The sequence below is a fragment of the Lactuca saligna genome, chromosome 7 (assembly GCF_052625555.1).
Source record: "Lactuca saligna cultivar CGN05327 chromosome 7, ASM5262555v1, whole genome shotgun sequence".
Lineage (NCBI taxonomy): Eukaryota > Viridiplantae > Streptophyta > Magnoliopsida > Asterales > Asteraceae > Lactuca > Lactuca saligna.
Window position 1 is genome coordinate 17,999,572 of NC_136423.1, and position 15,442 is coordinate 18,015,013.

General features: G+C 35.1%; 1 protein-coding gene across 1 annotated transcript; it reads right to left on the bottom strand.

Moving 5' to 3' along the window:
* Positions 1-227: 227 nt before the first annotated feature.
* LOC145004209 (Octicosapeptide/Phox/Bem1p family protein) lies at positions 228-4,381 on the bottom strand. Its single transcript, XM_078963094.1, has 2 exons — positions 4,067-4,381; positions 228-1,417 (listed from the first exon to the last, which is right to left on the bottom strand). Exons 1-2 carry the CDS (start codon positions 4,344-4,346, stop codon positions 390-392), a joined length of 1,308 nt encoding a protein of 435 aa, XP_078819220.1. The 5' UTR covers positions 4,347-4,381; the 3' UTR covers positions 228-389.
* Positions 4,382-15,442: the final 11,061 nt, after the last annotated feature.

The window sequence follows — 15,442 nt, forward strand, 5'->3', positions numbered from 1 at the left end:
ATCTTTATGATCAAAAGATTCTTATAGTGAATTTTGCCCCCATGTTTCGATCAATATTATTTGTCTCTATATTATTTTTTTATAGTATATGAACTAATTTTGAATTCTTCAATTTTCAAGAAAATATTCTATGTAAATCAATAAATCATGTCAATTTTAGAAAAGTTATTAAAAAGTGGTTTTTTTTAATCAGAAATCTTAAATATAACCCTAAAAAGGAGCAAATGTTTTACAATACACAATCGAAGTATATTATAGTCCATGATGCAAACAATTTCATGAACTTTGACCTAGTCAAAGTCGACAAAGAACAAAATTAAACAACAAATTTATAAATATATCAAACAATGGCCTTAGTAGCCCACTTAAAAAAGCCCATTTATTCAACATCATTGGGGAGCCCGACTTATATTTCCAGCAGATCCGGTCCGACTCATATTTCCAGCGGATCCAGGTTGTTTCATTTCTTCCGAACCCGGCAAAACCATACCCGGATAACCCGGAACATATCTTGCTCCATAGTAAACGGGTTGACCCGACGCGCCACCACTTCTACCCGACATATCATATGACTCCCCGCCCGATATTGGTCTCATTCCCGGATACATTTGACCCATATTCGGGTGGAGAAACTGACCCGAAGGCCCCATAAACTGTTGACCATATTGAGCCCGAGCCTGAACATTTTCCTGACCCATCGGACTTGGTGGATGCATATAATACATCGGCATTTCAGACATTGGAGTCGGGGTCGGGGCCGGTGAGTTAGTCTGACGTATATAATAAACCGGTTGACCCGCATAATCTGTTTGCTTTAATATTATCGGGTCATTACCTTCAACAAACTGTCCGGTAGCTGTTTCTTTCACTTCACTGACAACCGAGCCCACAGGGCCCTGCGGGCCTGTGTTATCAAGTTTGGTTCTCACAGGTCGAAGGTTTGGGACCGGCGGAGCAATCGTGGGCCCTAGTGACGAAGAAGTGGAGCAATAAGGGGAAGAAAACCGTGGAGCGGGTGACCCGGGATCCGAAACGGATACATTATCATTAACTAATGGCTTAGTTTTGGATTTCGGGTCATCTGGGTGGTCTAACCCGAATAGATAATCGGGTACTTCTGAAATAATAGATGAGACTTCGGATCTGCCACGTTCCAAGGCTGAGCCGCCGTTAAGGGCGTCAAGAAACCAGTGTTCACGTTTAACTGAGCCGTCGAGGAGTGAGCTGATGCTACTGGCTCGAGAGAGTGAGGCGTCGGTTGGAAAAAGGAAGATTCTGAGCCGAGAAGTTTTTTGATTGTGAGCCAGTCGATCGTATTCGTCCATCATGTTTTCCACATCTTCATCACCTGTGACGGAGATTAACGCGTCTAGGTCTTCGTTTGGTAGTTGGTATTTTACGCTTATGTCAGTTGTACCTAACGAATATTCATCACATCAGATATGTTATATTTTTAATTAATTAAATATATTATTTATTTGTTTTTTATTATTTGTCGACAGACAGCTTTCTATATGAGCATGCATTATAATAAATTAATAATTAATTTGTCTGAATAATATAATTTCAAGTTATGCCTAATGATTGGCGAAAAATATTTAACATATATAAATTAGCGAAAAATATTCATCGCATAGTTGCAAAATTGATCTTTGTATACTGTTAAGTTTTTATATGATTACAAAAATTATATATTTTTATCAGAAATATTTTTTGAATTTTTTTTATGTTGTAATCTTAGAAAACTATTTTCACTGTAAAAAAAATAGCGTGAGAAGATTATGATTAGAGAAAAAAAATTCAATATGAACAAGGGAAAAAGTCTAAAAAATTCTTTAAATATGAAAACCAATTTCGAATAATACATGTATAAATTTGGCCGTTATTTTACGTAATATGTAAATTTTTGTGCTAAATTTTTGGCAAAGCTCATGCTATAATGGCTAAATTTGTCTATATGTCAATAAATTAACATTAATTTTTTTTGAACAACCTAAATTTTATTTTATTAACAATAATAAGTTGGTAGAACAAGTTACAAAGAAACAATTGCTAACATATAACTTAGTAACAAATCTAACAAATTTAACCTTAAACTTGAGACACCTATATATTATACAACCAAAAATACCATTATGAAACTGATCCGACTTAAACACTAAGCACCCCATTCGTTATTGGATAATAAACACAATAATACTTCGGTTGGTTCCATATTGAAAAAAATAAACCTAAATCAATGAATTCGATATTAAAAATAAAAAATTAGTTTAGTATCAATTTATAACTAATTCGACTTAATCCAAGTACAACTTTAAAAAATCTAAAATAATGCAAAACCAACGGTTTTTGTCACTTTAACTTTGTGGTAACAAGTGTTTGTGCTCAACGTAACGAGATTTTGTTATGTACGTAAAATAGCGAGAATAAATAAAATACAACATGACAATATGTTTCTTTCTTGGTAACTTTATTTTAGGTTATGTTTGACATATTAGTTGAAAAAGCTAGTTGTTATGTGAAAACGTTAGTTGTTACCTGAAAAATTAGCTATTAGTTGAAAAGCTACCGTTAATCGGTAAAAATAACGTTTAGTAAAACTAACCGATAAATAACTAGAATATATTTAAATGATATAAAAATACATTTAAAAGAATATATGTTTTTTTATAATTAATTAATTATATATTTAAAAAAATAAAAAAAACTCTAAAAACCTAATCTAAATAGTTTTTAAAAAGCTAGTTTATACTACATTTTGTTTTGTCAAACATGTCAATCTTAAAAAAGTTGATAAATAAGTTAGTTTATTAGCTAATTATAACGTGCAAAATACGATATTAATACTTAGAGCATCTTCAATGATAAACCTATATTATAGGTCAAAAATACTATCACTTCACTACTTTATTTTTATTGACCTCTAATTAAATTGTTTCTCCACTACTTCAACATTTTTATGATTTTTTTTTGTAATTTAACTAGTTTATCGTTATCTATCTAAAATATTATATAAAATTCCCTCGTTTAACTAATCGTATTTTAAACATCATATTTTAATATAAACATTAATTCACATACAAACCATTTATATATTACTATAATTTATATTTATGTATAATATATATTTGTTTATCTATAAATTTTAGATAAATAATAAATAAATCAATATAAATCAAACATAGAAAATGAAATACCTTTAAAGAGAAAGAGGTTGATTGTTTAAGCTTTTAAACTAGATTGATCATTTCTGAGTGGTAAAAAAAATTAAAAAAAAAAAAAAAAAAAAAAAAACAAATACTTCATGCACTACAATAATATTTAATTATTTTAACCCCTTAAACAAATAATAATAAATTATAAAAAACTTATCATTGAAGATGCTCTTAGAACTTTAACAATTTATTAACATAAATGATCTAATTTTACAAAAACGGAAACCAATTCATTTGTTTCAATTTATAGTCACAATCATTTAAAAACAAACTTGAACCGGTCAGTCAAACCGGATGGACCTGGAACCGATTTTATATCAATTTCTAGAGAGGATGGTACCGAAGGTTTCTTCAAAACCGAAATAAAACCATTTAAACCACTTTATTAAAGTTAGATTTTCTTAGCCATTTTGAAAAAACAAACTCATTTATAAAAAATAAATAAAAATCAGAATGCACACAACTGTCAGGCTACGCACACCACCATGTAGAAAAATTCTTAGTACCGGTTGAAGTTCAACAAAAAAAACCAATTTTTAAAGTATTGGTTACAATACAAAATAACGAGAGTAATAAAATATTTGAATACAGCAATCATTGTTTTTGGGATTGAGATCAAAAATATTATCTTCTGATAATAAAATAACTGATTGAATAAGGGGAAAAAAAACCTTCAACGAAAAGTCAAACACTCCAAAGTTTTCAATTTTCGTGAAATTCGCCTTGTTTGATCGAATTTGCTGAATAAAATATCATTTATGATCGAAATTCTTAATAACACCAAAAATTAAGCAGTCAAGATTTTTGACCGACGGAAACTGTGCAGAACGCAATAGATGTATGTTTTTTACCGGAAAGTTTGGATAGTTTGTTGAGTAGGGAGGAGAAGGTGGTGTTGTGGCGGAGAACGGTGACCATACGGGTGTCGCCACCAACATACCGGAGTTGGTTGTCATGAGGACGGGGTAATATCTTTCCCCCAAAACTGCACATGAACCGGACACGTGCTTGTGCGGTGGTGTCATCGTATACGCGGCTGTTGTCTACCGACGGATGATCGGACCGAGGCGAAGAAACCACCGAGTCCACGGTGGCAGGGATATGCTCCGCCGTGTAGTGCGTGGTGGTCATTGCTGTGAGCAAACGCAGAGTGTGCTATGATATTCCAAGGGATATATAAGATAAAAGGCTGTGGAGGGTCCCTAAAGTGGGGATTGGGCCTACCTCACAACATGCATACAATATAGCGCAAAAAAAAAAAACCATTATTTATCACTATTATTATTACTATTTATCATTATATTTTCCGGAAAAAAAAATTTTGAGCCTTAACTGGTTACCAAAAAAGATTGGATATTAAATTTTCTTCTTTCTATTTATAGAACTTTTCGTTTTATCTGAAATGGTCAAGAGCCTGTAAAAACTAAGTTTATTTATCTAGTTTATTCGATTTTACCGTCATAAAAAATTATGTCATTAAATTTATCACAAGAAAATTCTGAACCTTCCTGATTTGTTTATAGGCTTCTTATTTCACATATGGCATATTATGAGAAGTTTTTAGAGTAAATTACACGAATGGTCCTTATGGTTTAGGATAATTTATGTGTTCCTAAGTTATTTTTATAATTTGAAAGGTTCATATTGTTTGTTTTTATTACGCGTTTGCTCTCTGTTTTACCTAAAAAGATTATTTTACTTTTGATTTTTTAATTTATTTAAATAAACACACCTCCAACCCCACCCCCTCACATTACCTTATTTGCCCTAACATTTTTTCATATTTAAATAATAATCTTTTTAGTTAAGATATGGACCAAGCACATAACAAAAACAAACAGTATGGACCAAATGCATAACAAAAACAAACAACAGGACCTTTCGAATTAAAAAAATAAATTATGGATCAATCACGCAAATTACCCCAAACCATAGGGACCATTCGTGTAATTTACTCAAGTTTTTATGTATTAGATGAATGGTTATTCATCATCCTTGATGTCCCTTTATTGTTTGAAGCTAGGGTGGATAGGTCGACAAACACAACTATTGTTGTGTGGAACTGTGGATTGATCCTGAAACACAACTCAAACGCCTCATGGCTAAAGAGAGAACATCTACACAAGTTTCTCAAAATATGATAGATACTCAAAATCCTTAAATGAAAAAGGTCTAAGGCAAAAATAATGATTGATTACAAGAAATTTTTAGATGATCACTTAAATGAAAGTTTTAGAAATATATTAGATCGGGTTACCAAGCCTTTCACATGGACAAAATTTTGGCTTTGGATGAAAACCGACCAAGGTCTAAAAAGAAATTTTGCCTACAAAAAATGGAAAATAAAGAACAAAAAAATGGTTTGTCTAAATGCAAACTAAGATGTTGTTTGTTTTTTTGTCTGCAAATATTCTTGACCTCTTCTGTGCGCATACCACTCGCAGACTGTTTGTTTTATTGAAGACCGCAAACCTAAAATTGTATGTGCATCCTCTTCTTGGCGTAGATATGGAACGGAGTCTTCAAACATTTTCAGATATCTTCTAATCTAAAAAATACATGTAACTTTATTTATTTTTTAGTTTTTTAAAACTTAGATTTATACCAACTTTATCTATGATAAAAGATTTTTATTGAAAAAGTTACAATACTTAAAGAAAAAAAGTTTGACTGCACAATAATGAACTTCGTGACAAATTTATAAATACACATTTAATTAAAATAATAGTCATTGGAAATGTTTATATAGATATACAAAAAAATCCTAATATTATCTTTATATTTTTGTGCCAAATTTTATAAAGCATTATTTAATGTACTATCATTCATTTCTTGGGAAAATATTTATGTCTAGTTTTTAATTGATTTAATTGAAATGTAAAATTAAAATTTTCATTTAAATCAAAGTTTATTTCCAGTCATTTTGTGTGTTAAATTCTTTTATTTTTAATTAAAATGTTTAACTATAACTTTTCAACTAAAGTTTGTTGGTTTTTATTAAATAAATACATTAATTCATATCATTTTATTTTCACTTTTTATACATAATACATAAAAATTTATCTATATTTGTTAATTATCTATAATAAAGTCATAAATTTATTAAAAAAAATCTTTCAAGTTTTTTTTTAAGTTAGTTTAATTAGATTTTAGTTTATTCTAGCAATCTGCAGATGTTAAAAAAACAAACAATTTTCTTCTTTTAGACTGCAGTAGAAGGAAGTGGCATCTTTAGGGTCAGAGAGAGGGGGAGCATCAGAGTTGGATTTTCCTTTGGGTCCTGTACTTAACGACCTAACTTGGGACTTTCCTTTCTAATTTTGCTTGGGAGGACCTTTTCTTCTTTTTACTTTGCCCTATGGCTAGAACATGAGCACTAGTACGAGTAGTGGGAATACTTTTCCCCTTCATTCACGCCTCATCTGTTTGAAGGATTTTGTGCAATTGAGACAAAATTAGTTTCATTGTTGTTAAAATAATAGGTTAATATTGTTGGATTAGGTGTCTAAGCCCATAACTATACTTGGTATGTACTTGACCCTATTGTAGCATGGTCCTTTTGGGTTGCCTTCACCAAAGCAACTTGACCGGAAGAATAATGGAGAAAGAGGTTATTATGGTTTATTAATATATTATATGAATAATATATTAAAGAGAAATCATATTATTTAATTAACATTGGTCAAGAATTAATATAGAATTAATTTTGTTGTCAAAAGAGGTTAATTGAATTAAGGGGACTGAAGTTGTAATTATAATATAGTTGCAAAATGGGTTGAGGATCCCTAAAGTTAGGGGTGGACAAAATCTTATGGATAGCCCATAAGAATTCGTCCAAGGCTAGGGTTCTGGAATGTTCCTATGGGCTGCTTAGGGCTTAAACAACTAGATTAGGTATTTCACTGAAACCCTAATCCTTCACATATATATAGAACCCCTAGGCATCATAATTTCGGGTACTACAACCCTAGAAGGATTCCTAAGAGCCGAAAATTGTCTTCCCCTCTCTCTCTAATATTCTCCAATTGCTTTGGTGTTTGTGATCTATTAGAGGCATCGCATTTGATGTGCTAGGTTCTCAAAAGCTCAAGGATCCTCAAGCTATAATCAAGGTAACATTCTAACCTGTTTATTAGATGTATTTTCAATTTCGGTATGTTAGATTTAGGGTTTACAAGCTTTGGATGATTATTGCATGTACAATTAGAAAAACATAGATCCAAAGCTTTAGGGTTTACATGTGCACCATATGATTAATGATTTGCTCATAACCCAACAGTGGTATCAAAGCCTAGATAGTTTTTCTATTATATTTGATGCATTTCTAATTTGTTCAAAGTTGAAAAGTCAAAAAATTATGCCTCTGCATGATGAACTCGACGAGTCAGGGCAACTCGACGAGTCCAGTCAGTGACTCGGTGAGTCAGGTCGTCAGATGGCTGATTTTTCGGGATTTTGACTAAAATTGAATTAGTATAATTACCAAAAGTCTTTTTGACTGATAAAATTCGATTTTTTTCAATATGGTATTGATTATCCTAATGCAATTGAAAGATAATTGTCATAAATAAGTTAATTACTTGTTTTATATGATAAGATTAATAATTTGCATTTTGATTTGAATTATCTTGTCAAGAAAATAGATTATGTCAAATTATGTGATAAATATTAATAATATGATTATTTAACTATTTTTCAAATTTGATCTAAAAGATGTTTTGAAAAGTTCCAAAACTTGCCCTCAAGTTTTGGAATTTAAATTTTTGATTAATAGTTTTAATTTTGAAATATTTAAATTCTAAACCCTAGAATTTTACAAGTTTAAAATTCAACCCTTATGTTATTCTAATATTATAAGATTAATAATATATATATATATATATATATATATATATATATATATATATATATATATATATATATATATAAGATAGAGCTAGTCTTACGGTTAGTAGACCTCATTCACGAAGTCGATCTATAAGGGGGTATATGGAAATTGCCTATAAAATGGCAGTTGAATGGGTGTCCACTCTCACCCACCGCGTCCTTGATTGGTAGAGGGTCGTTAGTCGGATGGGAATGATAGGGCAACCAATTCCTCATTAAATAAGTATAATGATCCATATAAAGTAACTAAATGTTTTTATAAATTCTCAATCTTAGTTACTTTAGGAAAAATGTGAAAATGATGTTATTCCATGAAATTACACTTTGCACCTTGCCAAGTCGTTACTGGAGCGTGTATATGGTTAACTGGCACACTAATTTCAGACTAGAAAATATGGCAAAGGGTAGCTCGATGTTTATCATAGATCAATGAAGCGTGTGTGGCTAACCAACACATTGATAATGTGTTAAATGACATCGAGAGTACCAAGTACATTTGCATTGTTATTCACATCTTGTTTGTGATCCTCGGTATCCCAGTCACAAACTTGAAGAGCATATCAAGATTTAAACATGCCATTGAAAAGTTCAATGAATCTCAAAAGAATCTAGTAATTTCAATTCATTTAAAACTTAATTGTCTTTTTCGTTTTTCATGATGGAAATTGGTAATCATCATTTACCTACCTTCAAATTATTTGCAATTAGATTATGGCATCCCTCTTCTGAATTGTAAGTAATTGTGTTGGGTCCTAGCCCTAATTTTTCATTTGGCTGTTTAATTGGGGATTCTTATTTAATCTAAACTTTGTCTCTTTTCTTTTTCATATGTCTACTCCAAACAACAACGCTTCTGGCTCAACCCCTTCTGTCTCATTCTCACTCATGAACTTGTGTGGGAAGATAATCTTTGACGGGACCAACTTTAACAATTGGATCCACAACATCCACATGGTCACCCGTTAAGAGGACAAAGAGTATGTTCTCGACAAGGCGCTGAAGGAGATTGACACCAACATTGTTACTCCCGAAGAGATTGTTGGATAAGGTGTCTAAGTCCATAACTATTTCTGGTATGTACTTGACCCGACCCGGCATGGTCCATTTGGGTTGCATGGCACCATGCAATTGGATAGACTAAATGAGAGAAATAACACTTGGAGATTATTAATATATTATAAGTTCTAATATATTAATAATATTATTTGATTAGTTTGATCAAGAATTAATTTAGAATTAATTAAGTGATCAAAAAGATAACTAATTAAATATATGGGTTGATTATGTAAATCATCCATATCTTGTATAGTGGGCTAAAAGGCTCCACGGATCATCAAGTTGGGTTCCACCCATAGGATGCTCCATGGGAGTTACAAACCCATGGGTCATGGAAATGAAGAGTCATGACACATTAGGATTTAACCCTAGATGTGTCAACACTATATAAGTAACATATTCTCCACCCAAAATCGGCTACACTAAGATTCAAGAGGGCTTGGCCGATTTTGAAGAAGTGAGTATTCTCTCATAAGTTCTTCCAAGAGCATTTGGTGTTGTGTGAAGCATTTGAGGCATCACACTTGGGGTGCTAGGCTCACAAGGTTTCAAGGAACACAAGCAACAACAGGGTAAGTTATTCTATCTATACTTTATGTTAAAATTGTTCCCCATGTATGCTAGATAGGAATATAACCTTGGAATTCAACTTTGCATGACAATTAGACAAACATAGATCCAAGGTTATTAGGGTTGCATGTACACTTAGGAAGTGTTAGAATGCTCAAAACCCATCAGAGATTACTACTTACGAGGCTCTTGAGCGAGGCGCATGTACACTTAGGAAGTGTTAGAATGCTCAAATTGTTCCAACCCCTAGAATTTTAAAAGTTAAAATTCAACCCTTATACTTATATTATGATGATTTAATAATTATATATATATATATGTATAAGAATAAAGTCGTCTTACCGCTAGTACGCCTCATTCACGAAGCCGGTCTATAAGGTGGGTATAAGGTTGTTGCCTATAAAATGGTGACTTAATGGGTGAATATTCTCACCCACCGCTTGCTTGACTGGTGGAGGGTCGTTAGCCGAACGGGTAAGAGAAGGACTTATAAATTCTCATTCAAAGTATGATGAATATAATAAAGTAACTAAATGTTTATTAAATTCCTAATCTTGGTTACTTTAGGAAAAATGTGAATAAGGTGCTAATCCATGAAATTACACTTTACACTTTGTCTAAGTCGTTGGTGGAGCGTGTGTGGTTAACCGGCACACTAACTTGGACTTAACAAGGTAGGTAAAGGGTGACTTAAGGTTTATTATAGTATCGGTGGAGCGTGTGTGGTTTACCGGCACATCGATTGAGTGATAAACTTTAAGGGTACCAAGTGATTTGCATGGTTACTTCACACCTCGTTTTGTGATCCTCGGCATCCCAGTCACAAAACCTGGAGGGCACTCCCGAGATTGAAACATGCCTTTGAAAAGTTCATTGGATCTCAAAGAATCTAGGAATTTCTAAAACCAATAAAAACTAAATATTTAATATTTCGGTTTTCGTGGTGGAAGTTGGTGAATCGTCATTCACCTACCTTTCAAATATGGTATAGCTTAGATTACGGCATACCTCTTCTAAGTTATATTATATTGTGATTGGATCCTAGCCTTAATATTACATTTGGGTGTTTTATTAAGGACTCTCTTAAATCTAAACTAAACTTGTTCTTCTTTTTCAGATGTCTTCAAATAATGTTTCTGGCTCGAATCCTAATGGCTCCTTTACTCTTATGAGTCTGTGCGGAAAAGTCACCTTTGATGGATCCAACTTCAATAAATGGATCAGAAACATCAGGATGATTACCCGCTACGAGGACAAAGAATATGTCCTTTACAAGGAGCTTAAGGAAATTGATGAGTCCACTGCAACTCCCCAGGAGATCGCTGACTTTCATACTCATGAAAGAGATGCAACCAAGGTGGCTTGCATCATGTTAGCCACCATGACAGCTGAACTCCAAAAGTCTTATGAAGATTTCTACCCTTATGAAATGCACCAAGATTTGATGGAAAGATACCATCAAAGTGCACGACAAGAGAGGTACGAAGTCATCTGCTCCATGATAACAACCATGATGAAGGACGGAGAGTCCGTCACGAGCCACATGCAGAAAATGCAAAGGTATGTGGATCGTTTGCTGAAGCTCAATGTGAACTTTCCTGAGGAGCTTGCAATAGATATCATTTTGCACTCCTTACCATCGTGCTATGATCAATTCCGCATGACATATCACATGAACAAGGAAGAGGTCACCCTCAGCAAACTTCAGGGACTTCTCAAGACCGCAGAAACAGGTCTTAAGGGGAAGTCGGTTGCTATCACTCCTACTCCAGACTCAACTCCGGTCTTGGCAATCGGGCAAAGTCGGGGGAGGAAGAGAAAGAGATCTTCAAAGGGTACCAAGGCTCGGACCCTTGATGGCTCCTCTTCAAGTGGAACCAAGAAAGGTTTCATTACTCCTTCTTCTGACCCAAAAGAGGCTGAATGCTTCTATTGCTATGAAAAAGCTCATTGGAAGCGGAACTGCCCAAAGTACCAGCATGATGTGAAGGATGGGAAAGTCAAACCCAACCATGCAGGTATTTACACTATCATTTCTAATAACTCACCCCATTCGAAATCTTGGGTCCTTGATACAGGTTGCGGTATTCATATTTGTTGTGACTTGCAGGGACTAGGAAGAAGTGAGAATGTGGAGCAAGGAAGAATAAACTTAATCATGGGGAATAGGAAAGTTACACCTGTCACCAAGATTGGAGTTTATACTTTATCGCTAAGTAGTGGGTTAAATTTAGATTTGAATAAATGTTGTTATTCGCCAGAAATGGCAAGAAATATTATTTCCTTTCATGCATTGTACAAACAAGGTTTCACCTTTTCGTTTGATAATGAAGTTGGTTCAATTAATGCTTTCTTTAATAATGTACTTTATTTTAAAGCATTACCTTGTGATGGTGTGTATGAAGTTGTATCTATTGTAGATAACTTAGGAAATAATGTTTTGTGTATTGATTCTACTAATAATAATAACTTGGATAAAGCATCATTATGGCATTGTCGTCTTGGACATATAAGCAAGAAACGCATAGGCCAATTCCAAAAGGATGGAGTCTTGGAGTCATTTGACCTAAAGTCAAATGATAGTTGCGAATCATGCTTACTTGGAAAAATGACAAAGTCACCCTTCACAGGCTCGTGTGAAAGGGGTGAAGGTTTGTTGGACCTTATACACACGGATGTGTGTGGACCATTCAAACATGCCACAAGAGATGCTAATCGTTATTATTTGACTTTTACTGATGATTACAGTAGATATGGATATGTCTACTTAATCAAGCATAAGTCAGAGACTTTCGAGAAGTTTAAGGAATTTAAACAGGAAGTCGAGAATCAATTGGGCAGGAACATTAAGATGCTTCGATCCGATCGAGGAGGTGAGTATCTTAGTTCAGAGTTTCTCGACTATCTAAAGGAATGTGGGATTGTCTCACAATTGACACCTCCCAGGACACCGCAGTTGAATGGTGTGGCTGAGAGGCGTAATCGAACCTTGTTGGACATGGTTCGTTCCATGATGAGTCGAGCTTCGCTACCAATCTCATTTTGGGGGTATGCCTTAGAGACTGCCGCCCATATCCTTAATCTAGTCCCTACAAAGAAAGTTGCCAAAACTCCTCACGAGATGTGGACCGGTAAAGTACCTAAACTAGACCACATCAAGATTTGGGGCTGCGAGGCTTTCGTGAGACGCGAGACTCATGATAAGCTCGAACCCCGAAGCGAGAGGTGTATTTTCATCGGCTACCCACAACAATCCTTTGGTTACCTCTTCTACAGACCTAGTGACAATGTGGTCTTTGTAGCAAGAAGAGGAGTCTTTCGAGAAAGAGAGTTTATAAGCCAAGGAGACAGTGGGAGGCAAGTTGATCTTGAAGAAATTCAAGAGTCAAGTGGTGAAGGAACTTCAAACTCTAGCCCTCAACTTGAGGAGGAAACTCCTGTTGAGCCAATTGACGAATATGTACCTCTGAGGCGTTCCACGAGAGTTAGGAGTGCACCTGAGCATTACTATGGATTCCATATTACTGCAGAAGGTGAGACACTTATTAGTGATGAGACACTAGTAAGTCAAGATGACCCTAACAGCTACAAGGAAGCCATGGCAGGCCCCGAGTCTGCTAAATGGAAAGAGACTATGGATAGCGAGATACAATCCATGTATGACAATCAAGTTTGGAACTTGGTTGAGAATGTACCAGGTCGAAAGACTGTAGGGTGCAAATGGGTCTTCAAGAAGAAGACCGACATGGATGGTAAAGTACACACTTATAAGGCTAGACTGGTTGCAAAGGGCTTCTCTCAAATTCCTGGAGTGGACTATGATGAGACCTTTTCTCCGATAGCCAAGATTAAGTCTATTCGGGTTCTGTTAGCCATAGTCGCATTTCATGACTATGAAATTTGGCAAATGGATGTCAAAACCGCTTTCCTTAATGGAAAGTTGGCTGAAGATGTTTACATGAGTCAGCCAGAGGGTTTTGTCAGTAACGAGTACCCTAATAGAGTGTGTAAGCTTGAGAAATCCATTTATGGATTAAAGCAAGCACCTCGCAGATGGAATCTTTGCTTTGATGAAAAGGTCAAGGAATTTGGCTTTTCTAGGAGTGAAGATGAATCTTGTGTGTATGTCAAGGCTAGTGGGAGTATAGTTAGCTTTTTGGTATTGTATGTGGATGACATACTACTCATAGGAAACGACATTCCAACCCTGCAGGAAGTAAAGTCCTGGCTTGGAAAGTGTTTCGCTATGAAGGACCTTGGTGAAGCTGCCTATATTTTGGGGATAAGGATCTTGAGAGATCGGAGTAAAAGACTAATTGGACTTAGTCAAAGTACCTACTTGGAGAAGATTCTGAAGAGATTCAGAATGCAAGACTCCAAGAAAGGAGAGTTGCCCATCCAGAGTAACGCCAAACTGAGTAAGACACAAAGCCCTAGCACTGAGGCTGAGATAGCAGAAATGAGTCGAATACCTTATGCTTCGGCTGTAGGTTCGATCATGTATGCTATGACGTGTACTCGACCTGATGTAGCCTTTGCCTTGAGCATGGTTAGCAGGTTTCAGGGGAACCCTGGCAAGGCACACTGGACTGCGGTAAAGACTATTCTCAAGTACCTACGAAGGACTAAGGACTGGGTCCTTACCCTCGGTGGGAGTGATGACTTGAGAGTTGTAGGGTATAGTGATGCTAGCTTCCAGACTGATAGGGATAACTTTCGCTCTCAGTCGGGCTGGGTCTTTACCCTAAATGGAGGAGCAATTTCTTGGAAGAGTTCCAAGCAAGAGACAGTGGCAGATTCTACTTGTGAATCAGAGTATATTGCAGCTAGCGAAGCGGCAAAGGAGGCGTTATGGCTGAGGAACTTCATTGGAGACCTTGGAGTTGTACCAGCTATTAAAGAGCCAATGGAAATTTTCTGTGATAGTGAAAGTGTTGTTGCCTTAGCCAAGGAACCAAGGGATCACGGGAGATCCAGACACATCGACAGAAAATACCATTTCATCAGACATCGGATCGAAGAAGGACTCCTCGTGGCAAAGAGGGTATCATCAGATGAGAATCCGGCAGATCCCCTCACGAAGGGACTGACTCGGGTTAAGCATCTCCAGCATGCTCGGAGCATAGGGCTGAAGGATGATATTAGATTTAGTAGTTAGATAATCTCGAAATTTGTAAAGTGTAATTGACATTTGATGATGAATAAAAGTGTTTTATTTATAAGTAAAGTGTTGCTATCTCTTGTCAATCGTTTACTATATTTCTTTTGCATGTTTTGACTTCCAGAATAATTTTGTTTGGTATAACATATTATTCAAACCTCCACAGTCGGTCATATGTCGGAAGTAGGTATGAATCAAGACTGTCATGTTTGGTTGTAGAGGTCTGAGACAAGGCTACAACAATCATGAGTGCTCATAAGTTCTGAGCATTGGACTCAACCCACGCTCACTGGAATCACTTCATGGAATTCTATCTCGAGTGATCGTGAGACGGTAATATCATATAAGTCTTTAAACCTAGAGATATGATTTGTTACTTACAAGTTGGTTATGCATTGATTGTACGAAAAACGCATTGGTAACTCGATGTTATAAAATTGTGCTCTTGTGTGTAATTCAATGAGTAGTAGAACAAACATATGAGTCGAAGTTTATCTGTTCCTTCTTGGATTAGAAGCTGATATCTGGGCCCCTCGATGATTTTGTTTTGACC